The following is a 23615-nucleotide window of genomic DNA, read 5'->3' as shown; positions in this document are numbered from 1 at the left end:
TGATTGAATCCTACATGCCAGCTCGACCACTCCGCTCTGCTGCAGCGAGGTGACTTGCATTCCCTGCCATCCGGGTGAATGGTTCTCGCTTGTCCCTAGCACAAAGCTTCTCCCCCCTAGCTCCCCAGTGGTGGAACAAACTCCCCACTCCTCTATGAACCAGTCAGCCATTGCCCATCTTCCGCTGTGGTCTAAAGACGCATCTCTTCAGACTGTACCTGGACTAACTATCACTACTCTGCAGGGCACTCCCAATCTAGAATTGTTCTAATTTGTACTGTAGCACTTTCATGTTACACTTGTACCCCCATACAGCATGTATATTTGCACTTGTATTGTTATCTTGATGCTGTAGCTCGTTGTCAGGCCTCCTAGTCTGACTTACCATAACTTTCTGGCCTAGCCTATGCTTACTGTGTGCACCGGACATGTGTTCATGCCTATGAATAACTGAGTATTGCACCTGTGGACCTGTGTTTTGTAGTTGTTCCAATCACCTGCGGTATGCAATTATTGTACGTTGCTTTGGATAAAAGCATCTGCCAAATAAATGTAATGAAATGCAAAGTGCATAAAACAGTGTGTCCCACCCACTGAAAATAGTAAAGCAGACAAGATTTTCATTCACGTTTCAGCTGTTCTTAACCAGATGCACTTTGCATCGGTTTACAGTGAAACCGAATGTGGAGAAATGTAGCCTATATTTCTATCTCCGGTTAAGTTTTCTCACTTCTGTTGTTCAAAGAACATCACCCATGTGCACGCTCTAGTACTGGTGGGCTACAGTGTGATGCTGCGCTCGACATGCTGACGTGTTAGGAATTCCCACATTTTCGCGCATGCGCAAGAGCCATAGTGAAGTGAAAGGTAGACGTATGAACCGGCCCGGTGCTGCTGGAGTTTGACGTGGCACATCGCAGTGATGCGCATTTAGAGCAAGGGAGATTCACATAGAAACGCTTTCAACGGATTCTTCCAGCCACAGAGGTAAATAACAGAATTATCACTGGGTACATATCAAAATTATGCGTTAGTGTTATACCTCAATGAACTGAAAGATAGTTCTGTAATGATAATTTAATCTGCTATGAAACTTTGTATTAAACGTGGATTGATTTCCGCTATAGCTAACAGCTAATGTAATGTTATAGTATCAGCATTAGAATTCAGTATTCTTTCCAATATGCATGTTCATGGTTTCGAGTGTATCCATAGCGTGGCCTATTTTCTGCAGTAGTTGAAACAGATATCTATGATTGCAGATGAATTGTTCTTCGTGATGCTTCATTTTGCAACCATCATAACGGTCTTTGACGTGGCACATAAGGAAGGGCAATGTGAGCTGGCTAACTACAACAGTTGCTGAGTAACAAGGTGTTTCTTGCAAAATATTAATAACACGATCCGATCGGTTACATATTCGACCATTTCTTTGTTCGGACTACCGCTTTTCATAAAATGATATATCGCGTCAAATGGTATGTCCTTAAACCAGCTGTGTGTAGAGGTATCTGGATGCAAACTTGTTAACGGCAAACTTAGAGAAAAAGGAAGTAGGTAATGTTAACGGGTAGACTATTTGTTTAATCAATATTTAGCTAATTCAAACGATTATAAAGTAGCAATAATATGTATTATTATCAGTATTTCGTTAACTTGTCTTATTGACTGAATTGATTATTGAAGATGAATGATTTCTTAAGACAACGCGCAGGGTTACAAAATGCCATGAGTAACACCAGAAAAACGAAAAAACGTCAGCCCAAAAACGTGTCTTAAATGCCAGATGTTGAATTTAACACACTATAAGGTGGAACCAGAGCCAATTAAACCGTTAATGTTATTACTCGGGGCTAGAAATCGAAGTAGGCTACGTCATTACACATTACATTACATTACTATTACTTAGCAGAAGCTCTTATTCACAGCGACGGTACAAAAGTGGAGAGCATCAGTGTAACTCTGAGGAATACAAAAAGGTGAGACACAGAAGCACGTTATTCATCATTAAATATAACGTTAACCTAGAAAAACAACAATTTGTATTAATTGTAACACAAGAAAGTAACAGTATAAAGAGATGTAGCAAGCTATAGCTGTAAGTACAGATTTCATTTTCTATATTGTAGCGAGATGCGGTTCCATCAGAAAGCTAAATCTGAGTCACTCTATACACTCTATAAAACTTTACTCAGAAACTGAACCCGGAAACAACCAAGTTGTCGTCCTGAACAGCACCAACCACCCCAAACAACACCGCTGGTTCACACGGGGAGGCACACGCCACCACAACCAAAGTCCACAAACAGAAAACAGACAACACAAGAACGCATATCCACAACACAATAAATCGCTATTTGCAGATATTCACAAGTTAGCATTCCCGCAAGAACTACTCATGAATGTCCGCGCGCCATGCACTCTGGGAGTCGCCAGTTTAACAACCCCCTGATGTTACAATATCCTGCTCATACTTTAAGATATAGCTAAGAAAAGGGAGATTAGGCCTACATTTAGTTGGATAGCAAATAAAAAATCGATTCTCAAGACCCACCATCCCCATTTAATGACCATTACACGTCATGTGCATGTTAAGCCAACCTGCTCCGAGATATCACAGAGGAAAAGACCATCGGGCTTGTTGCACCATCATTTGTTGTGGCTTTTCGGGTGAAATAGGTCAGCGTGCAAGATCATTCAGTGCAACCTTCCCACTCAAAGAAGAGTTCACTACCACAGTGCATGCAAAGGACAGTGGTACTACTGGCCTAGGCTCCATGAATCTGTTTCTTCACATCACCCTGAGATAAAACACATTGGTGTAGTCTGGGTATTTGGTAGGCAGCATAATGATCAGGGTATAACTTCATCTGCACAATACATCCAAGAAGTCAACAGTTTTCAATCACATTGGTGCTTAACGCTGCTTAATCACATTGGTTCAGAAATAGCCTCAATATTTCATTTCAAGACCAGGCTTGATAAAGGTGCTGGATACTATCTAGTTTGTAGGTAAACAGTGAGCACTAAGTACCCTTTAGTGGTAGGAAAATGGTGAGCATTGTTGGACTGAATTGGCTGTTCTTGTCGTTATGTTATGTAATATTATTTGATGCAGCTGGCTTTCCTCTTACTATCTCTGTAGGTTGTTTGAATCCCACCCGAACTGGAATGAGAAGATTCTAGCAGGGAACGGACAGAATGAGTCATCAGGGTTACGTCGCCACGCCTCCTTATTCTCAGGCCCAGCCTGGGATGGTGGGGTACCCCTCAAGCCTTGGGGGGGTCCCCCTGCAGCCTCATTATGGGCACTATGGGGGACCGCCCCAGTCCTTCGCTGCCACGCCCCCTGGTAAGCACAGGGTCTATATCTTTGCCCTTGGTTTTATGGAATTATTTTTAACTCAGTCAGAATTACGTGGATTGGATCGATACTTTTGCTCTTGCATCAGGATTTTCCTGTGAATCCGAGCCTTGTTTAGCAGCTGGTGAAGTGTGGGAAAAAAGTGATTACGCTGAGCATTAATATGTCATTTGAAATGGAAATCCATAAGAGTGAAACTGATGCAGAGTGTTGTGCTATGTACTGGTTGTTATAATTTGACAGTTTGTAGGACTGGGGGTGGGGGGGACATTGTGTGCTTGGAGGTGGCACTGGGTGTAGTTGGAGTTCTTATCTCAGTTTTTCCTTTTTGCTTTTTTGTTATCAGGGCCACTGAAGTCACCTGCGTCCACCCCCTCTAGTGCTCCCCCCGTGCCAGGTCCTGGCCAGTTTACCCCAAGCAGCCAGCCAAATGGCTACTCCCAGAGGTAAGGTACTTAGATTGGTTTTACATGTTTAATCAAATACGACAAGTTGCCTAACCAAAGATGGTGAAGGAAATTACAAGATAGGAAAGTCAGCGGAAAAAGACATGGCCAAATTAGTTTTCTGTCGGGGAAGACTGGCCAGCCTATCTAATTGCCAATCATGTAAGAAACCTGCTTCATAAATATGCAAACTTGACTTATTTTCACATTTGCATTTTTATCAGAATATTGTCAGAGCTAATTAATTGTTCTAAAAAATGTATTCAGCTTATGTGCAAAATTGTTTAAATACAAATATCCCATTGATTTGTGTTCAAACAAGAACACTACCTCCTCTGCAGTTTGGACAGAAAGTCCACCTAGTTTGCACTCTCCCACCCACAAAATCTCTCTGTTCTCTGTTCTCAGGTTCCCCCCTCCAGCTGTCTCAGGTCCCCCTGTGACTCCGTATGGACAGCCCCCCCAGCCCCCCCAGTCTCCCTACCATAGCTCCGCCTCTCCGGTCCCGCCTCCCACCCAGCAGATCAGCAATCAAATGAGTGCCATGCAAATCAGTGGATATGGTATGCACAGTGTTACGCTTCATTTGCATCAACCGTCCATGTGCCAGTTTCCCCAAATTGATTCTCCAAAACAAATCGCTACAAAATTAACATTAAAAAAGTGCTTTATTATCCACTGAGTTTTGATGGAGAATCACGTTTGGAATACTGACTCAATTTAAAGGAACGCAAAGATTCAACATAGCACCACATACCACACATTACAATAAAATATATGTCAAGAAATTTCAAATGTTACTCCCGAAACATCCATCTCAATTTCACTTTGCATGCCCTGAGGTGCTGTACTGTACTATTCTATCCTCCTAGTGGCCAGTATGCTTTATAACAGCCCATGTGAATTCTGGGATGTGGAGTCAGGAAGTGGAGTGTTAAAGAGGAAGTTAGGGAGGAAGTGGAGTGTTAAAGAGGAAGTTTGGGAGTGTTCAGCATGCTGAACACTCCCTAACAGCGTTTGCTGAGGTCTCCCAATGCTGGAGAACAGAACATGTTTGAGCTTGAACAGAATGGGAAAGTGAAATATGAGCTGAATCTTTGAGGGAGAGGGAGAGAGAGAGAGAGAAATTTGAATGTAAGAGAGAGAGAGTGGTATTGGGGAACAGTTTAATACATTTACTTATTTTAATATTGGGCACATAATGCACTTCATTTTACAGTCCTGTGTAACAGATATCATCTTTCTACGTGAAGTTTTGTGTTGTAGCAGTGCAGTACAGTTGGTATGACTGAGAATAGAGAATGCAGCAGTTCAGCCTGTTTTGATGGCGGAGAGCGAGACTGCTGTTGAAGTGCACTCACTCAACGGCTTGCTCTTCCTCTGCAGGCCCTGGTCCACTGCCGGGTCCCTCGCCGCCCACCAGCTCTGCTCCACAGCCCCCTTTCCCGTCTCCACCGCCAGGGATGGGCCTTGCTTCACAGAGCCCCTCCCCTCCACAGCTGGCCTCCCCTCCATTGGCTGGCAGCATGGGCGCCATGACAACGGCTCCACCAATGGGGATGGCTGCAGGGGGCTTCTCTGGCCCGCCCCCTCCCGGCAGTGCTGGAGTCCAGCAGCCTCCTGGACCAGCTGGACCTCATGGATTTCCACAGCAACAAGGTGCTGAGGGATGACTCATTTGCCACAATTTATTCTGAAGGTTTATATTACATTCTGTGCAACACACTCTGCATGTACCAGAGCAAATCATTGCATATATCAAGCATATTTACGTATATATTTTCTGGATATGACCGACTGGACAAGGTGCTTTTCCAATGTTAAGGCCACATTGCAGTAGTCACTAGCATTGGACATACTATCATTAACAAGGCCTTAAGATCAAGTAAGATAAAGTTAATAGATGTTTTATTTGAGGTTAACTTAGTTGAACTAATGCGCTGTTAACTTTTCACATTGTAAGCAGTTCTTTAAAGAGTGAGGAGTTTGCACTTGGAAGACAGGCGTTAGCTCTGGCATTTGTCCCATTAGTTTAATGTTCTTGTGTTAAAAATAGCGAAGAGGACAGCAGTTTGGAAGGCCGTTTGGAAGAACGCTTTCTCAATATAATCATAATGGGTGCAAACAAGGAGCTTTTAGAGGGATCTTCCATGGGCTGCGCTGTGATGTTTGTACTTGGGAGTGTGTGCGATGAAGAGGTTGCCTGGTGACAGGGTGTGTTTTGGCAGCAGCATTCACACCAGGGAAGAGATGTGAGCATAACTTATGTGTGTGTGTGTGTGTGCTTGCTTGTGTGTGTGTGTGTGTGTGTGTGTGTATGTATGCCCATGGGTGTGTGCATGTATGTGCATGGGTGTGTGTTCCCTGCTCCCAGGCCCATATGGGGGACCGATGTCCGGCCCCCAGCCTGGTTTCCCTGGGGGGTTTCCGAGTGGGGCAGCCCAAATGGCCGGTCCTCCGCAGAAGAAGCTCGACCCTGATTCCATTCCCAGCACAGTGAGTTTGTACATTTAAATCTCTCACACCGATGCTAGGTCAATGCTTTAAGAATCACTTCATTTGGTGATGCATGCCTTTTTTTTTTTTTTTTTTTTTGCCTATTACGGTTTAATTTCATAATTTCTCTCATGAATTCAGACGCAGGTCATTGCGGATGACCAGGCCAAGAGGGGAGGGCAGGTCTACACCACAAACCTCAGGGGTCAGGTGCCCCCCCTGGTCACCACTGACTTTGTGGTTCAGGATCAAGGTGATCTAATCCCCCTGCCAGTTTAACCAGTTATTTCAATATACAACAGTGTTGTCTTAGCACTTCATCATTCAATATAGAGCTTAATGTAGTGGTGTGTGGCATGTTTGTTCTGTAATGAACTTCTTCAAGCTTGCGTCTGATTGGTAGCCCATTAAAGGGTCACACCACTGATTGGTTAACTTGTAAACTCCTTGTTGTTTATGTATGCATCACGGTCTTCAAAAGACAAATATCATATAATGTTATGATAACTGTTTTTGTATTCTTGGGCCCTTTGTGTAATATTACTATTAAAATGATTTAATAAAAATTTTATGTCAATATTTGTTTCAGGAAATGCCAGCCCTCGGGTCATGCGATGCACGACAAACTCTTTTCCCTGCACGTCCGATCTGGCTAAACAGTGCCAAGTGCCTCTGGCTGCCATCATCAGACCCTTCGCCACCATCCCCAAAAACGAGGTACCCTTCCTTCTCACCGTTTTCACACGGGACAGAACGATAGATTCAGGCTGCACTGTGCTGTTAATGGTAATCTGTTCGCCCCCATTATTTCCACTGAACGTTAGCATGACAGGAGTGCGCATAGTCTCATATATCCATCTTTCATTATACTGCATGTTGAGGCAGTACATCACGCTTGTGTGGTCCAAAAAAACCTTCCCACAAAGTTATTTGCTTGTTTAAGAAAAGGCTATTGGCAGCAGTGGGCCTTTTAAGGCAATGTTAGTGTGCCCTGACACATAGAAGGCAAATTAGCGACACCGGGTCTGAAGTGGACTCGGGTCGATGAGAGGATTAATCTAACGCGGTGTCAGGCAGATCCTGGCTCTCACAGTTTGTTCCCAAGGAGAACTGATTTTCACTTTCGTCTTAAGTTCATGAAATGCTGTTCAGTAATGCAGAATATTGCAGAGAAAAGACAGTTGTTTCATGATTTAATTTAGCATTTGTTGTTTGAAGTGTTTTTTTAAGATGGTTCTCATTTTATTTTAGTTTAGAATTTTATTTAATCTTATTGAAACATTTTTTGTCTTTTAATATTCAGAAACACATTCTGATGTTAATAGACTGAGGAAAAGTCATAAAAAATGGAAAAAACCTACTGAATTGACTATTTTGGTCAGACTGTAATGCAATTTGTTTGTTTTATAAAAGAAAATCAAGTCATCCAGCAATAATAAACCCATCTGATTGTGTGAACTTATGACTAAGCAGCGAAAGAACTGCTGTTTGCTTACTCAAATCCCCACGTGGGGTTTTATGGCGCTGAAATGTGGGTGTTTATGTTCTGTGTGAAATCCATCGACCCATCATGCACTTCTCTAGTCTTAGGCTCTTGTGAAAACGTTCCCATTGGTGCACACAGAGGGGACAGCTGTTGACAGAGGCTTGGTTTCCTGCTTGGTGTTAGAAACCCGGTCATGTGACCTGTGGCCGGTCGGCTTAGTAATTCTGCTGTCTTCATCTTGGTTGCGTGGCTCAGGTTTGGCGTTTGCTTGGTGCAGAGGGAGGAATGCACTGTATGCTGCTGGTGTAGATGGCGTGCTAGATTTTGGAGGAGCTTCCAACCTCACACTGTTTCTGCTGGGTTAGAAACAAATATTGTAGCACCATCTGGCAGAATTAATCAAGAACCAAAAAAACCCCAAAAAACAGGAAAATAAATAAAATGTGATAACTAAATGATGACGGTGGGGATGATGAGGAAGGTCACAACACCGGCATAAGCACCCCGTCTCCCCCGGTTGCGGTTTCCACCCGGCTGCTGGACTGACGGGGCTATTTTGGGAGGCAGTCAGGGAACCGAAGATGACCCCTGGGTCCGCGATTGAGCCAATGAACGCGTCAGTGCGAAGGCATCGGCCTTGTGCAAATCTGATTACACTTAATGGCTGATGAATAAATATAGAATGACACGGAGCGAGGGAGAACGTGCCTCTCTGCCGTGTGAGGGGGGGGCACAGGAGTACTAAAGCGCTCGTTTCATATCAGCGAAACGAGACCGATAGCGACGGCAATGGACGGCGAGTCTTGGGAATAGATCCTCTGAACTGAAGTCTTCCAGTATAACACCCTGAGTGCTTGACATCTAGTAATTCCTTGTGTATTTACAGACCTACTTTTTAACTTCATACACGGTGCATGCAACAGACATGCAAAGCATGTGCAGGTCACTGTAGGCCATAGGCTGGGGTAGACAGAGTGCAGACATTGATTTAAAAGTAATGTGGCAGCAGGTGTTTCATCACAACTTCAGATATGTTATTCCTAGTCATTTTTCCACATGTACCAGTGCTGCTAAAATCTGGAATACCAGCCACGCATGATTTGATTAGTCAAAGTGCGTTGGCTCTTGAATTTGATAACTGTAACTGTGCTTCTGTTCTCAGAATAAGGGCCTATGTTTTGTGCTGCCTGTACAGTATCGTGTCATTTCTGTCCTAAGGCTCCCTTGTACGTGGTGAACCATGGCGAGGCGGGGCCTCTTCGCTGTAATCGGTGCAAGGCCTACATGTGTCCCTACATGCAGTTCATCGACGGCGGGAGGCGGTACCAGTGTGGCTTCTGCAGCTGCGTGAACGAAGGTCGGTTCCTCTGTGCAAAACCAGTGGTAGAAGAACCACTTCCCTCTTTGTGGTCTTCGCACCCTCTGTGACATCACGGTGCTGTGCCCTCTCTGTTTTCCTCATGCCCTCTGTGACATCACAGTGCAGTATCCTCTCTGTGGTCTTCACACTCTCTGTGACATCACAGTGCAGTGTCCTCTCTGTGGTCTTCACAACCTCTGTGACATCACAGTGCAGTGTCCTCTCTGTGGTCTTCACAACCTCTGTGACCTCACAGTATGCAGTGCTTTGCTGCTGCAGCTGTACTGACGCACTTTATCATTGCGCACTTCCACCACAGGTGTTTAATAATGTAAAAATGTGATTGTTTCTGAGTGTGTATTTTCCTATTTGTATTGCTCCCTTCCTGTCTTATCCTAAGTCTTTCAGCTGATACGCCACAATGTCATGCCTCATTACCTTAGAGATTAAGTGTTTAAAGTCTGTTTTACAAGTCTCGGAAATCTGGCTCTAATGTCTTTTAAACAAAACCTTCATTGATCTTGCCATGTAAAGTCACTCTGTAAACAAAACAATGTTGCTATGTTGTGATTTATTTCCCAAATGTGTTTAGAGTTCGTATTGGCTTCAGTGGCTTCATTACTTTTTTAGATTTGGTGAGGCCATTAAGCATTAATTCATTTGAAGCTCACTATGCTTATAGTTCGAGCTGTGGTGCCATTTCTTTTTAGCCAAACCATGGAGGTGTGATGACGCAGTGCTGTTAACAGCTTCCAGAAACCAATATAGATCATAACTCTGCCCCCCCCCTTATTTATATCTTTTTTTTTTGTTGAGCTACAGCTGTAATCCAAGAAATAGCCAATAATATCCAAGTAATCCAAGAAATATAATACAGGAGTGCATATTTGGTTGCCTTTTGCGCCACCTGGAGGCCTAGGCTTGAATTGACTGGGGGGGGGGAAAGCTGTCTTAAGTGCATTTAGGTTAAAAACAGTAACTACATTAAATGTGGAATGTGCTGAATGTGTCATTTCATCTTTTGCCAGTTCCAGCGTTTTACTTCCAGCATCTGGACCACATGGGCCGGAGAGTGGACCAGCACGAGAGGCCAGAGCTGTCGCTGGGGTCCTACGAGTACACGGCAACTCTGGACTACTGCAGGGTAAGGACTCTGCTTACTGGGTCACCTGATGCATCCCATACATGGCCGTTCTGATGGGAATGGGGAAAATAATATTGCACATACTGCATATTGCACCATCAATTAACAGTGATGTCCCTTCTTGGTCATCTTTATTACATGAAGTTAATCTTCAAGGCATTAAGTAAAATTAATATTTGGAAGTCTCTTTTTTGTGATGTCTGGCATTTGTTGAGTTTATCCTAGATGTTTGCAGATGAAATTTAAAAGCTGAAATTATTGATATTCTCAGCGCTCCCTGCCGAAGGGGACCGCATGTCCCAGCATGCATCTGCATGGGGTTTGGGTCTTGGCAGTCGTAATGCATTTTTTAAAACTTGATTTAACTGGAGGATCCAGTGTAATATGAGAGTGTTTCTGAACACCTGTAGTGGAGGTATGCAACGCGCGACCACCAACAAAAGCGTTCACTCGGCAATTTCCGATTTTATTTTGCTCCGGGAGGTCCTGTACCGAGTCTTTCAGCTGAAGACGCAGGAGACGCCATGCCCCATTACCTTACAGATAAAACCTTCCATGACTGTTTTATAATGCTCGGAAATCTGCTGGCAAAGCCCTTCAAATAAAACCTTCTGTGATCTTAAGATGTAAAGTCTCTCAGGAAACAACAGTGTTGCTATGCTGTGATTTATTCCCAAATTTGTTTATGTCCAACTACAGGAGAGTAGAACAGTGGGTGAGCAGGAACAAGAGGTTCATATCAATAACCTGTATTTGTCTGGCCGCATTGGCCAATGGCAATACTATGATGGCACAAATGCAGACTGCAAACTGAGAAGCAGATGGCCACAGATGCCAACTTATGAAGGAAAAATTAAACAAATCTTATTTGTATAACAAAATATTTCGGCTGACTGACTTTATTAATAAACAGAGAGAATGAGCCTGGATAGCATCAGAGTCTCTGTACGGCTTTGATTCTGAATTTGGTTCAGATGACTATGATTAAGCTGGTTTCTGAGTGTGACATTTTCACTTAATTTATGGTGCATGAAATGCACTGCCTCTATGTCTCTATGCCTCATGTTGCATCATATAAACTTAGCTTATCGGGTCAAACCAATACGACCCAATATTATTGCGCATCCATTGAGGGGGATACATTTTTCAAAAGTGGAGGATTAGTCAGACAGGAAAATGAGTTTTTATGCTAGAAAACTGTTCATGCAATGTTTGTGTGCCTGAGTTTTTTGAATCTACAGTACATCATTAAATCTTTAAGTGCATTTGAAATTAATTAAATTAAATTCCTTTATGTTTATAGGTGCAGGATTTATGCATATTGGGGGATTTTCAGGAATGTTTGTGATGCTAGCCCAAAAACAATGCTGCAGAGTGCAGGATTCCAGGGCACTTGCAGTAACTGCTAAATAATTTGTTTAAATTGCCAGTATTCCTTGTATTCCTCAATTAAATTACTGAAAAGAAAACCTGCATTGACTGAAAAGAATGTGACATGCCTGTACCGACATTCCCAAACACAATGCCTTTTCCATCTTCCGACATTCCCGAACATCCATCTTCATTTCAGCCGCAGCAAAGCTATGCAATGTGAAGCACATCCCTCAATGGTCAGTCACGTGTTCCTAATGCAGGACACAAAATGGCATTAAATATGATCATTTCTCCCTCTCTCTGTTTTTGCCCCTCCCAGAACAATAAAGCGCCCAATCCGCCGGCCTATATTTTCATGATTGACGTGTCCTACGCCAACATCAAGAGCGGGCTGGTGAAGCTGCTGTGTGAGGAGCTCAAAACGCTGCTGGACGGTCTGCCCAGGTACGCTGCCACATCCTGCCAGTCACATGACTCTCACTGCCACATCCTGTCACCTGACTTTAACCGCAGACTTTAGCCAGATACTCGGCTCTGAATGGTGATCTCTGGTGATATAGTTGGATATTTGGATTATCGGAATGGTTTTAGTTCTGGGGCTATAACCGCAGGAATGCAATTAAACCCCCCACCCCTGGGAGCTCCACAAAAAAAAACTTCTGCTACCGTTCACCTTGGTATGTGACAGTACTGTTCTGTACGCAGTGATCTAGCAGTGATCTAGCTCCAACTATGGATATGCTTAATGCCCAGAACAGAAAAAACAAAGATTCCGTTCTCATTGTTTCAGAATACCAGGAGTTCCAGGAGGAGGGGATCAGAGGTTTTGCTGGAAAACATTACTCTGTTCTCTCCCCCCTGCAGCAATTCTAGTTATTTAAAAATCCATCTGCACATGGGCCCAATTTGTGCCTGTTGTGTGAGGCTGCTGACAGGAAAAGCACAGATTTACAGTGAAATACTGTTTTAAATCCAGCACCATGTCATACACCAAGACTGCTTTAATGTACCCTTATTTCTCTGTTAAAGCTATATCACCAGTTATAATGTTCAGGAAAATACTTGGTTTTTGGAATATTTGGTTTGTGTTCCTGCTTATAATGCAGCTGAACTAAGAAATGTATACGGTTTTTCTGCTGCTGTTGAACAAGTTGGGCTCTGAAAAGGCTCCCAGCAGGTGGTCACCATACACCACACGTGAAAAGCTTTCTTCATGATTCAGTGATGTCGCTGAGTTTCTATCAGGCCTGACTAGTGAAACACAGAGAGCCGTTCCGGATATGGACGTCTGTTAGAAAAGCTTTTTACAGTTTGCCACATTAATCCTGCTTTCTCTGGGTAGCAGTAGCACATATGACATTGAGCCTGAAAGGGTTCTAAGCTCATGTTTGGTGTGTTTTGGCCACAGTCCCCATCATAATTGTACACGCATAATGGATGAGCAGTCATTAAACAGGGTGTTTGTTCAGGCACTGAACACGGATACCAGCCGTGTTTATGAAGCTGGTTTCACTTCACCAGCCCGAGTTATTGTTGAGTTATTGTTGGGGTTGAGAAATCCGAGTGGGGTCTGATGAGGGGAACGCTGTTTCTCTTGGCCGCGTAGAAGCCGACGGTTCCAAGCCGGTCCCATGACGACTGATAGACCGGCGCTATTAACTGAAAGCATGCGAGGCGTCCCTTTTAAATCCGGCTTTAGCGTCGTGTTCTGGAAACGAGGCCCGTCCGTGTCCTTTTCACCCCGCCCCACCGCGAGCGCCGAGGAACAGGACAGGGACTCTGGGCAGGAGCCTCTGGCTTCAGCTCCAACACGGACGCCTCCTCCCCTTCGGCCATCTGCCGTGTGACTGCACGCGCATCAACCCTGTGAGGCGTGACATCACAAATGTGTGATTTAGAATGTTCTTAACTGAACGTTCTAATGGTGATGTCACAATCGCTGCTTGCGACTGAAAGAGAGTTCTAGAACACAATTTTCTTTGGGGGGAAAAAAAAAAACACATTCCAAAAATCGTGCTCTTCAGATGGTTTAAGGAATGTTGCGTTATTGTTACACGGCTGTTTTCCTGTGCTCGTGTGCCGACAGTGGCGTTCTGATCAGTGCTGTTGCCCGAGTGAACGCGCGGTGCGTGAAACTACGCTCACTTTCCGGAAAAGCCCCTATGGTCTAAGGAACCCGCCCGTGTCTGTTGTTTGCGCGGGCCCTCGGAAAGATACTTTTTCTGGGCACTTGTTGTTGGCAGTAAAAACAAACGCGGGTTGAAGGCCGAGCCGCAGAGTCAATGCAGCGAGCCCTGCACTGTTTACACTAGAGCCGCGTGTTAGCGGGTTAGCGTTTATACGACCCCGCCTCCACCAGAGACAAACAGGCCTCGCGGCGTTTTTCAGCAGCGAGCACACGGAGGTCTGTTTTTACTTCAGACGTGCTGGTCGCCATCACAAACACTCGCAAAAACATTTCCAACGGGTGGGCCTTGATAAGCACAAATCAGGGCGTAGTATTTTTTTTTTTAAACCGTAGTTTTGTCAGTTATGGGATACGGGACCACACGCATCCCCCTTCGCCGTTCGACCGTGAACTCACCACCCCTGGGGCGGGGTCTCCCTTTTTCCAGAGAGGAAGGGGCGGAGAGCTCGGCGGTCCGGGTGGGCTTCGTCACCTACAACAAGATCCTGCACTTCTACAACGTGAAGAGCAGCCTGGCGCAGCCGCAGATGATGGTGGTGTCCGACGTGGCCGAGATGTTCGTGCCGCTGCTCGACGGCTTCCTGGTCAACTTCCAGGAGTCCCGATCCGTCATCAATAAGTGAGTTCGCTCTGTGAGGCGTGAACGCAGCGTGTGCTGGAGCAGAAGGAAATGCTAAACGGCTTCATCTGAAGGCTACAGTGTCTGCAGGTTTTAGATTATTTTTCATTTCAATAAGCAGTAAGCTTAGGCCTTGGAAAGGTGTATGGATTCTTTAGCCAATCGGGGTTAAGTCAGGGGTTTCAAACTCCAGTCTTGTTGGGCCGCAGTATCTGCAGGTGTTTGTGGTGCCTGAGAGACACTAAAAATCGGGGACACCACAGCCCTCCTGGGGGGGGTTTTCATTAAGCAGGATTACTGAGTTCGCTGGATAACTGCACTGAGCAAAACCCAGAACGTTTCCAAACCTGTAACATGGACTGACGTAAAAAGAGCTGTTCCAGGTTTTGAGATGAAGTCTGAGATAAATGAGTCTGTGAGATAAATTGCACGAAGGGTATTTGAAAGCGTGTGGGTGTGAGATGCGGGTTTGTGATCTCTCCTAACCCACGCCCCCCCCCCCCTGCCCCCTGCCCCCTGCCCCCATCTCTGCCCCAGTTTGCTGGACCAGATTCCTGACATGTTTGCCGAAACCAATGAGAGCGAGACGGTCTTCGCCCCGGTCATTCAGGCTGGCATGGAGGCTCTGAAGGTGAGAGCTTAAACTTCCCAATGAGCACAAGTAACACAACTTTACATTACATTACATTTATTTAGCAGACGCTTTTATCCAAAGCGACGTACAAAGACGTACAACTTGGAGGCTCTTGTTTTAAAACAGGCGTTCATAAATTTTAGATGAGCAGCTATTTTTGTTGTGTGGCACAACATTGTTGTGCAGATGTGAGCCTGTTGATCTTCATTCTGTGAAACATTTCAGTCTCATGAGCTTGCTTCAGCTGTCTCATCGTCGCCCCCTGCTGTCTGTTCTGCAGGCTGCAGAATGCAGTGGGAAACTCTTCATCTTCCACTCCTCTCTGCCTACTGCTGAGGCTCCTGGGAAGCTCAAGAACCGGGACGACAAGAAGCTGGTCAACACCGACAAAGAGAAGGTGTGTGTCTAATGGTCGTTCCGCAGACGACCTAAAGCAGGGGTTCTCAAACGTGCCCTTGAGGACCTCTGCTCTGCGTGTGCAGTTTAAAAATATATATTTTTTAAATATAGAAGCATGTGCTGCACATGTGTCCTACATGTAAATAGTTCACTCTGGTCTAAACCAGCACTAAAACTTAATCAGTATTGGTATACGCGGCCATTTAGAAATTGAGGTTGGGATATAATTGGTTAATAATTGTTTGGGGCAAAAACCAGAACACAAAATTGCCTTCTTGGAATGAACATGCACCCCTATTCTAGAATGTTATTTTTATTCATTTATTTTTTTAAACCGCGGCACAGGAAGCTGGTGTTTATGCCTGGTGTGGTTGTCTGGTGTGGCCAGACTCTCTTTCAGCCCCAGAAGCGCGTCTACGAGCAGCTGGCCAAGGACTGCGTGTCCAACAGCTGCAGCGTGGACCTCTTCCTGTTCCCCAGCCAGTACGTGGACGTGGCCACCGTGGGACACGTCCCCCTGCACACCGGCGGCTCCGTCTACAAGTACTGCAACTTTCAGGTGCGTGCTAACGGGCTAACGGGCTAGCAGCCCAGCGCGGCTTCCGCCCTCTCTGCTGCTCTGTACACCTCCGAGATAACCAAAGCCAAAGATGCACAAGTCTAAGGTGCCCTTATTTATCATGGTGTTTTGATGGACAGTAGTTAAACAATGATGTCATTTTTTTTTTCTGTTACCTTGTGCCAGTCAAACATCTGAGAGACCATTTCTTGCCTTCCTCAGAGACAGGTGTGTTCTGGCAACAGAATCCTTTGTTGTCTGTGACATCACTTTCTAAGACACGCCCAGAAACTGTCACACTACAGTGCTCTATTTTCTCAGTGGTTAATCTAATACAGGCTGCAATTCATTATACAAGATTTGACATTTATACGTCTTGTAAAGTCAGATACACCATTTTTTGCCAGAAGGTCATTGCCAATTTTCCCTGTAAAGACAATGGCTGCCATTTTTTCCAAAATGGCCTCCAGCTGGCTGAACTGAGATGCATGATTAATCTCAGAGTATAACTTTGTCATTAATCAGTCCCTTGGGGCCAACATTAGCCTTGAATGTTTGTTCAATATGCTAATGTAATCAGAGGTATAATAGATTGTATTCATCTAATTTTAACTGACCTTATTACATAAATGAGCAAACCTCATTGAATGAAATATCAATTTCCCTGTAGGATGCCATATCATAGCCAAGGTCTGTGAAACATTTATCATATGCAATAATCATTATAAATGTTTTTCTGCGATTTATCTTTATAAGAGATACATCTAGTGAGCTATTAACTGTGTTTTCATGTCGAGCGAATGCCGAACAATTTTAGTTTGGTTTTGTTATTTTTCAGGAAAACGACTTCTAAACAACATCTATTTGTTTAGTCTGACGGTTGGGGTTGGACAACAGTGATCAGTGTTCTGATTGTTTTTCCTGTCTGTGTGTTCCAGGTGGAGACGGACAGAGAGCTCTTCCTGAATGAACTGAAGAGAGACGTTGAGAAGCCCATCGGGTTCGATGGCATAATGCGGGTCAGGACCAGCACAGGTGAGAGCCATGTGGGGTCACCCCTCCTATTGGATGCATTTGGACGCTGAACATGGCTCAATTACATTGTCAACACTGTGCTGCTCTATTGGTGTATAAAACAAAAGGATTAACATTTAATCAAAGTGATAAAATAATATTGATAAGTTTCATTCAGTATGTACATCGGTTAGCATTTGCTGCAATATTGTACATGCTTTAAATTATCATTTTTGAAAGATGGTTGTTGAATTCTTTACATAGTTTTTTAAAAATAAAACCAGCATTTTATCCGCAGTTACAGGGTTCACGTTAACAGCTGGTAATAATCACATCCCCATACCATTAATTAAGCAGTGCTTTTATTAAATTATTCACATGCAGAAATTACCTCACAGAGTGCTGTGTAATTACAGTGTGTGCCATTATGTTAGGAATAAAAACTAAAGGGAGGGAGTAAGACAGTGTGTGTGTGTGTGTGTGTGTGTGTGTGTGTGTGTGTGCGTGCGTGCGTGCGTGCGTGTGTGTGAGCAGGATTCCGAGCCACAGACTTTTTCGGGGCCGTCTACATGAACAACACCACCGATGTGGAAATGGCCTCCGTGGACTGCCACAAGGCCGTGACCGTGGAGTTCAAGCACGACGACACGCTCAGCGAAGACGCGGGGGCCCTCATACAGGTACGTCCGACACCTGCCCCCCCCCCCTGCCCCTGCCCCCCCCCCTGCCCCCCGCCCCCCCCCCCCCTCACAGGGCCTAACATAACGCCTGCAGGCTCAGTAGCGCTCCTCGTGCTGTTATCTCAACCTAATATGACATCATCGATGGTGTCGTAGCCAATCAGCATTTTCTGTTTTCATACACGGAGCACACATCTTTCATGAAAGCACCGGCTCACTCACGTTTTTACGCTCGCATGCTGGAGTTCCATCGCGGCCTTCGGTCTCTCCGGCTGGCTCACGGCGTCCTCTCGCTTTCCTTTCCCAGTGTGCTTTGCTGTACACCACCGTCGGCGGGCAGAGACGCCTGCGCATCCACAACCTCTCCCTGAACTGCAGCTCCCAGCTGCCCGAGCTGTACCGGACCTGCGAGACCGACGCCCTCATCAACTTCTTCGCCAAGTCAGGTGACTCATGTCCCGCGGAGCCGGCCGCATTGCTGCATGCGACTCAAGATGGAAATCTCCCAGCAAAGATTTTTTTTATTTTATTTTTTTACAATGGCATTCTACGTGGGATAATTAACACCAGGAATACTGGACTGAATATACTGTAGCTAATACTTGTGTGTGTAAGAGCTTGGCTTTTCATAGTGTTCTGAGCAGGTTAGAAGGCGGCCCTGGAACAGTACTGTGCATCAGACTGATACTGACCTTTTGTGCTGTATAAGGATACAAGATATAAGAATGAATATATAATGAAAAGAAGAGGCCATTCATGCTGATCTGTGTACTATGAGTACAATACACCAATGCTGGTCTGTGCAGTACAGTAAATTTGAGTGATGCTGATCTGTGTAGTGCAGTATAGTACATTGGACTGATGGTGATCTGTGTACTATAGTACATTACACTGATGCTGGTCCGTGTACTATAGTACATTAGACTGATGCTGATCTGCGTATGTACCCATAGCGTACCGCGCCATGCTGAACCAGCCGCTGAAGACGGTGAAGGAGATCCTGGTCAACCAGACGGCCCACATGCTAGCCTGCTACCGGAAGAACTGCGCCAGTGCCTCCGCAGTCAGCCAGGTCGGCTGGAGACCGGGGGTGTGGGGCGTGGGGCGTGGGGGGGGGGGGGGGGGGGGGGTCTCCTACACAGTCTGGAAGCTATCACAGCACCCTCCTCACTTAGTACCGCAAAGCAAGGCCTTCTGGTTAGCCTTAGTGCTGAGAAGCCTCTGTTCTCTTCGATGAGTAACTTTGGAGTCCAACAATAAGATTTCACCTTGTTTACCCCCCAGAAACTTTAATATCACCGGCGTCAGTACAGAGAATTCAAGGTTAATGTCCGTCCACTTAATGACGTGTGTTTTTAGGACAGGGCCAGACTAAGTGCCACTTATTTTTGAAAGATCCTTTTTTTAATTGGATCTTTGCTTTGGTGTAAGACCGCCACGGTCTTTTAAGGCTTCGTAGACGGTCACCTCAGGAGCCGTGAGGCCTTTGTGTCTGTAAACAAAGACCGCGTATGTCTTTGAGAGACGTAAATTAGATTTATGGTCCGTGTCTGGTCGTAAAATGGGCAGACTGTCCGCTTTGATAACAGAAACACAGCTGTAATGAGATAAAGTACGCTGCCGTGTCCGCGTAGGCGTCATAACTGTGAATTATGGGTAGAGCGAAATGACGGTTGATAGAGTTTAAGAAGAAGAACTGCACTTACCGGAGAAGTGAACGCGAGCTGGAGTGCAAGAGAGTGACAGCGCCCCCTGTTTGTGTGTGTCCGCCTCCGCAGCTGATCCTGCCGGACGCCATGAAGGTGTTCCCGGTGTACGTGAACAGCCTGATGAAGAACGCGGCGCTGGTGGGCAGCGTGGAGCTCTCCACCGACGAGCGGGCCTTCCACCGGCTGCTGGTGATGGGCATGGGCGTGGAGGAGACCCAGGCACTCTTTTACCCGCGCCTCATCCCGCTGGTGAGGTCATAGCACCCGCTCCCCCCCCCCCCACCCACCCCTACATTTATCGGCCAATGAACTGAATCAACTGAAATGAAATGCGATTTTGCTCAGCCTTACTCACTGCACACAGCCCTCTCTGGTCTGGATAAGTCACATGATCAGACTGATCAGAGTCATTGGTCTTAGGCCCAGAATTTGAAGTGCACTGCACAGAAGTGGTACATACATTTTTAGCATTATTGGACATTATTTATACCTGTATAGCGTTATTCAACATTATTTATACCTTTATAGCATTATTGTACATCATTTATACCTTTATAGCATTATTATTCAACATTATTTATACCTTCATAGCATTATTGTACATTATTTATACTTTTATAGCATTACTTTTTGTTCTTGTTTTGTAAACTTAAAGAGTAAAGCAGGCTTTGCTCAAAGTGGCTTGGAAATGGCTGAAACTCCCATCTGGTAGAATGTCCAATCTCTTAACCCTCTCTTTCACTGCCTCCATCTTACTGTACCCCCCCCCCCCCCAGCACTCCATGGACTTGACTGGGGAGGGCGTCCCGGCTCCCGTGCGCTGTTCCGAGGAGCGTCTCTCGGAGGGGGGGGTCTTCCTGTTGGAGAACGGGCGCGAGCTCTTCCTGTGGCTCGGCCAGGCCTGCCCGCCCGAGCTCATCCAGAACATCTTCAACGTGCCGTCGCTCGCCCACGTCGAAGGGGTGAGACAGCGCCCCCCGCAGGAGCACCGCACGTCCCCACAATCTAAGAGCATGTGCAAAACTGCACGATTTTAATAATGCAGAGAATAGGCCAGTCGACCACGTTTACTGCAGACTAGTGATTCACTAACAGCAGACGACTTCAGCCCTGGGCCTGGAGTGCTGATCTTTTTTTCCCACCTCAAAAACAGTAACCAGTTTAGACCAAAAATAATGAGCTGCTTTAATTTATCCAGTTCTGCACAACACACAGCAGGATTACTGAGTCAGCTGGATAACTGCACCGAGTAAAACCATTAGGGTCATTGGTCTCTGAAAGCAGTAACCCCTAAATATACGGCTTGTTTAAGAATCATTTTTAAGTCATAAGGTTGCGGTGGCTCTTGAATTTTTACCTGGGTTCTTTTCTTAGCAGAAGTCATTACTGAAACTGGACAATCCCCATTCCAAGAGGCTCTGGTCCATCATCAACCTCATCACCAATCAGAGGCTGCACTTCATGAAGGTACACAACTGCCTGTCAGCGGTTCTCTTAAGACGACTTCATGTGTGACAATGCGCAATGCACTGGAGTCATTAGTTGATTTAAGGTTAAAAAAGCATAATGAGAGAACTAAGAACATTCAAATTTAAAATATAGTTTTGCTCTGTTCATTTTTAAACTCTTCTTGTGCCCCTATTAGCATATAAATGTGAAGGTAAATAAATATATACTGACCTTATACCTTCAAATAATGAGTTGACAGGTTGTATTAAATTAAGCACCGATTCCCTCAGTACTACAAGCGATTGGTGACATTTTTTCCTTTTTCACTGGGAGGAACGGGGTAATGTTGCAAAGCTGAACTCCTCTGTTTCTCTCCATTGCTTTCTTCCTCTCTTTTTTCCCCTCCGTTCGTTCTCGCAGCTCCAGGTGGTGAAACAGAAGGACCGGGCCGAGCTCCCGTTCCGGCAGCTCCTGGTGGAGGACAAGGGCGTGCACGGAGGGGCGTCCTACATGGACTTCCTCTGCTACGTGTACCGAGAGGTCCGGCAGCTGCTCACCTAACAGACCGAGTCCTCACGGGGGCTCCAAAAACAGCCCGTTTGGCGCCCCCTTCTGGCCACCTTCTGCGTGGTCCACTGCGGTGCCCGCTGCCAAAAGACTCGTCCTTTTTACACTTGGGTCTATATACAGTGCATATCGAACTATGATGTATTTTCATGACTTAACGCGCTTAACACTACTTTCATGCAACTGCGTATTTTCCACTGATTACCAGTGCTGTTCATTTCATTCCATTTCTCCCCCCCGCAGTTCAAAGTGCTTTTGACCTGCACAGTACCTGCGCATTGGCTTTTCATGCGTCAGTAGGGCAGGGGCACATGCAGAGCCTCCTTTGGTAATGACAGTATGTGGAGTGCTGGAACACAGGACCGAATGGAACGCGGAACAGCGATAGCGTCAGTGTTCCATCTCCGTAAAGACACAGAGGCATTAGCGCAGCCAATCACATGCTAGCAGTGTTATTGGTGCCGTACGTCCCACCTTTATTCTGATGGAAATTCTTTGGCCCGTTCAATGAATAGTGAATGGGATGGCTGTGCCGGGCCAATTCTTTATATGCCTTTTGGGACCATCTCTTTTACATTTGATCAAAAAAAATCAAAGAAAGATAAACACAGATGAATGCATTTTATATTGAAGAGCACATCGGCGTCAGTACATTAGTATATTTTTAAAATATAAGTGTAAGGATAATTATCATTCATAAGATAAGCATTTCATTCCTTCCTCTATATTGCCAATCCTAGTCCCAGTATAATCTTTAACTTCTCTGCATTTCATATTTAAGTCTTTTTTTATTTTTATGTAGGGCTTTTTTTTGTATTTACTGCCATTATTTAGGTACTGTTCCAGAGACCAGTGACAAAAGCAGACATTCATATTTTGTGCAATTTTTTATGGCCTTGAAAACACGCAAGATTGCCTGACTAAACCTCTAAAGAACTGGAGGGAAAAAAAGAATATTAATGATCTTACTCAGACAATAATTCTCCCCATAGTTAAATTAACACTCTTTTGTTCAATCCTAAATCACAAGGAAAATAATTGGACTTGTTCTCTGGGACCAAAAGCAAGGTTAAAATGTTATATTGTGATGCGAAAAAAAGGGACTTTTTTAAAAAGGGGTTAATTATATACATTGTGTATTGTGTACACGTAGTATGTTTAACTAGTGCTTGGCCTGGCTGAAGAATTTTGGCCTGTCAGTTATTTTTATGCGTTTGTATGCAGCTAACCTATTATCAGTTACATGTTGTACGTTTTTGTGTTTGTGGGAATTTTCCAAAGAAAAACAAGCAGGGTGTTTGTCTCACTGTTTTATGTGTTTTTGCTAATCTGTTACTGCCTTCTGCCTTAAGCTGTCCATATGGTAAAAAATGATATACCATAATACAATATTTGGTTTAAAAAGATGTTACTGTGTAGTTTATGCAAATACAGCTCAGGAAATACAAGTCTTTTCAGTTGTAGGAAATTGTCATATACTAGTAATGGGAGAGTGAGGTGGAGGGTGGAGCTAGTATAAGCTATCAGTGGACTCACTGATCTCAACCAGTCATCATGCTTTTCTATAGAGAGCAGTGTTTCAGTTGGTTCAAACGAGGTTTGCGATTGACAGCTCACTGCAGCTCCACTCATAGGGTTCATGAAACCTCAATCTCCCATCACTAATGGGAGCCATTTTGGCTCTCAATAGGAACAGCTCATTTTGGAGTGTAAGGAGAGGAGTGGGAGATTTGTGCCATGCTCTTGTCAACCCAAAGCCTTTATAAAACCCATTTTTTTTATTAAACTCCTGTCTGCCTGTAACCACCTCCATTTCTGGCCATCATATCCAGACAGTTCTCTCCGCTGTGATCAAGCAGATTCTTAAGATTGTTTGGCATAACCATTTGCTGCTACATCAAGGAAGTTATTCTGCTGAAATCTCTTATGAAATCATATCTGGGGTCCAGCTTTCACATAAAAACAGGTGTCCTCTCCTCTCACGTATCAGGGGTCGTCACTAACACTTTCTGGTGCCGCTTAGATTTTCCGTCCTCTCGGTTCTTAGTTCTTGAAATTCATGAAAAAACAATTCAAAATAAGTACAGCCTCCACTACAAGAAACCAAATCCAACGATGTATGAATAG

At 44.9% G+C, this 23615-nt stretch overlaps 1 protein-coding gene across 3 annotated transcripts; it reads left to right on the top strand.

Annotated features, from left to right (window-relative positions):
* Nucleotides 1-862: 862 nt before the first annotated feature.
* On the top strand, nt 863-23295 carry LOC118231983 (protein transport protein Sec24D-like). Of its 3 annotated transcripts, none has more exons than XM_035426465.1 (23): nt 863-987; nt 3146-3352; nt 3711-3810; nt 4219-4373; nt 5197-5469; nt 6185-6306; nt 6448-6559; nt 6896-7023; nt 9011-9149; nt 10181-10296; nt 11990-12114; nt 14286-14477; nt 15015-15108; nt 15392-15508; nt 15899-16069; nt 17008-17104; nt 17618-17763; nt 18071-18209; nt 18717-18835; nt 19542-19721; nt 20249-20434; nt 20850-20939; nt 21342-23295. In XM_035426465.1, exons 2-23 carry the CDS (start codon nt 3202-3204, stop codon nt 21480-21482), a joined length of 3093 nt encoding a protein of 1030 aa, XP_035282356.1. In that variant the 5' UTR covers nt 863-987; nt 3146-3201; the 3' UTR covers nt 21483-23295. The 3 variants fall into 3 exon arrangements, with proteins under 3 accessions (XP_035282356.1, XP_035282355.1, XP_035282354.1); XM_035426464.1 differs by having other exon boundaries at nt 20847-20939; XM_035426463.1 differs by having other exon boundaries at nt 887-987; nt 3143-3352; nt 20847-20939; nt 21342-21482.
* Nucleotides 23296-23615: the final 320 nt, after the last annotated feature.

This window comes from Anguilla anguilla, chromosome 7, assembly GCF_013347855.1.
Source record: "Anguilla anguilla isolate fAngAng1 chromosome 7, fAngAng1.pri, whole genome shotgun sequence".
In the NCBI taxonomy this organism is placed as follows: domain Eukaryota; kingdom Metazoa; phylum Chordata; class Actinopteri; order Anguilliformes; family Anguillidae; genus Anguilla; species Anguilla anguilla.
The sequence above is the reverse complement of the archived record's forward strand: the minus strand, read 5'-3'. Positions and strand labels throughout refer to the sequence as shown.

Excerpts from the sequence above, each read along its gene's own strand:
- LOC118231983 (XM_035426464.1), top strand. The coding sequence starts at position 3,202 with ATGAGTCATCAGGGTTACGTCGCCACGCCTCCTTATTCTCAGGCCCAG. Across the intron at positions 9,150-10,180 it reads CTGCAGCTGCGTGAACGAAG|TTCCAGCGTTTTACTTCCAG; the intron begins GTCGGTTCCTCT and ends ATCTTTTGCCAG. Across the intron at positions 10,297-11,989 it reads CAACTCTGGACTACTGCAGG|AACAATAAAGCGCCCAATCC; the intron begins GTAAGGACTCTG and ends TGCCCCTCCCAG.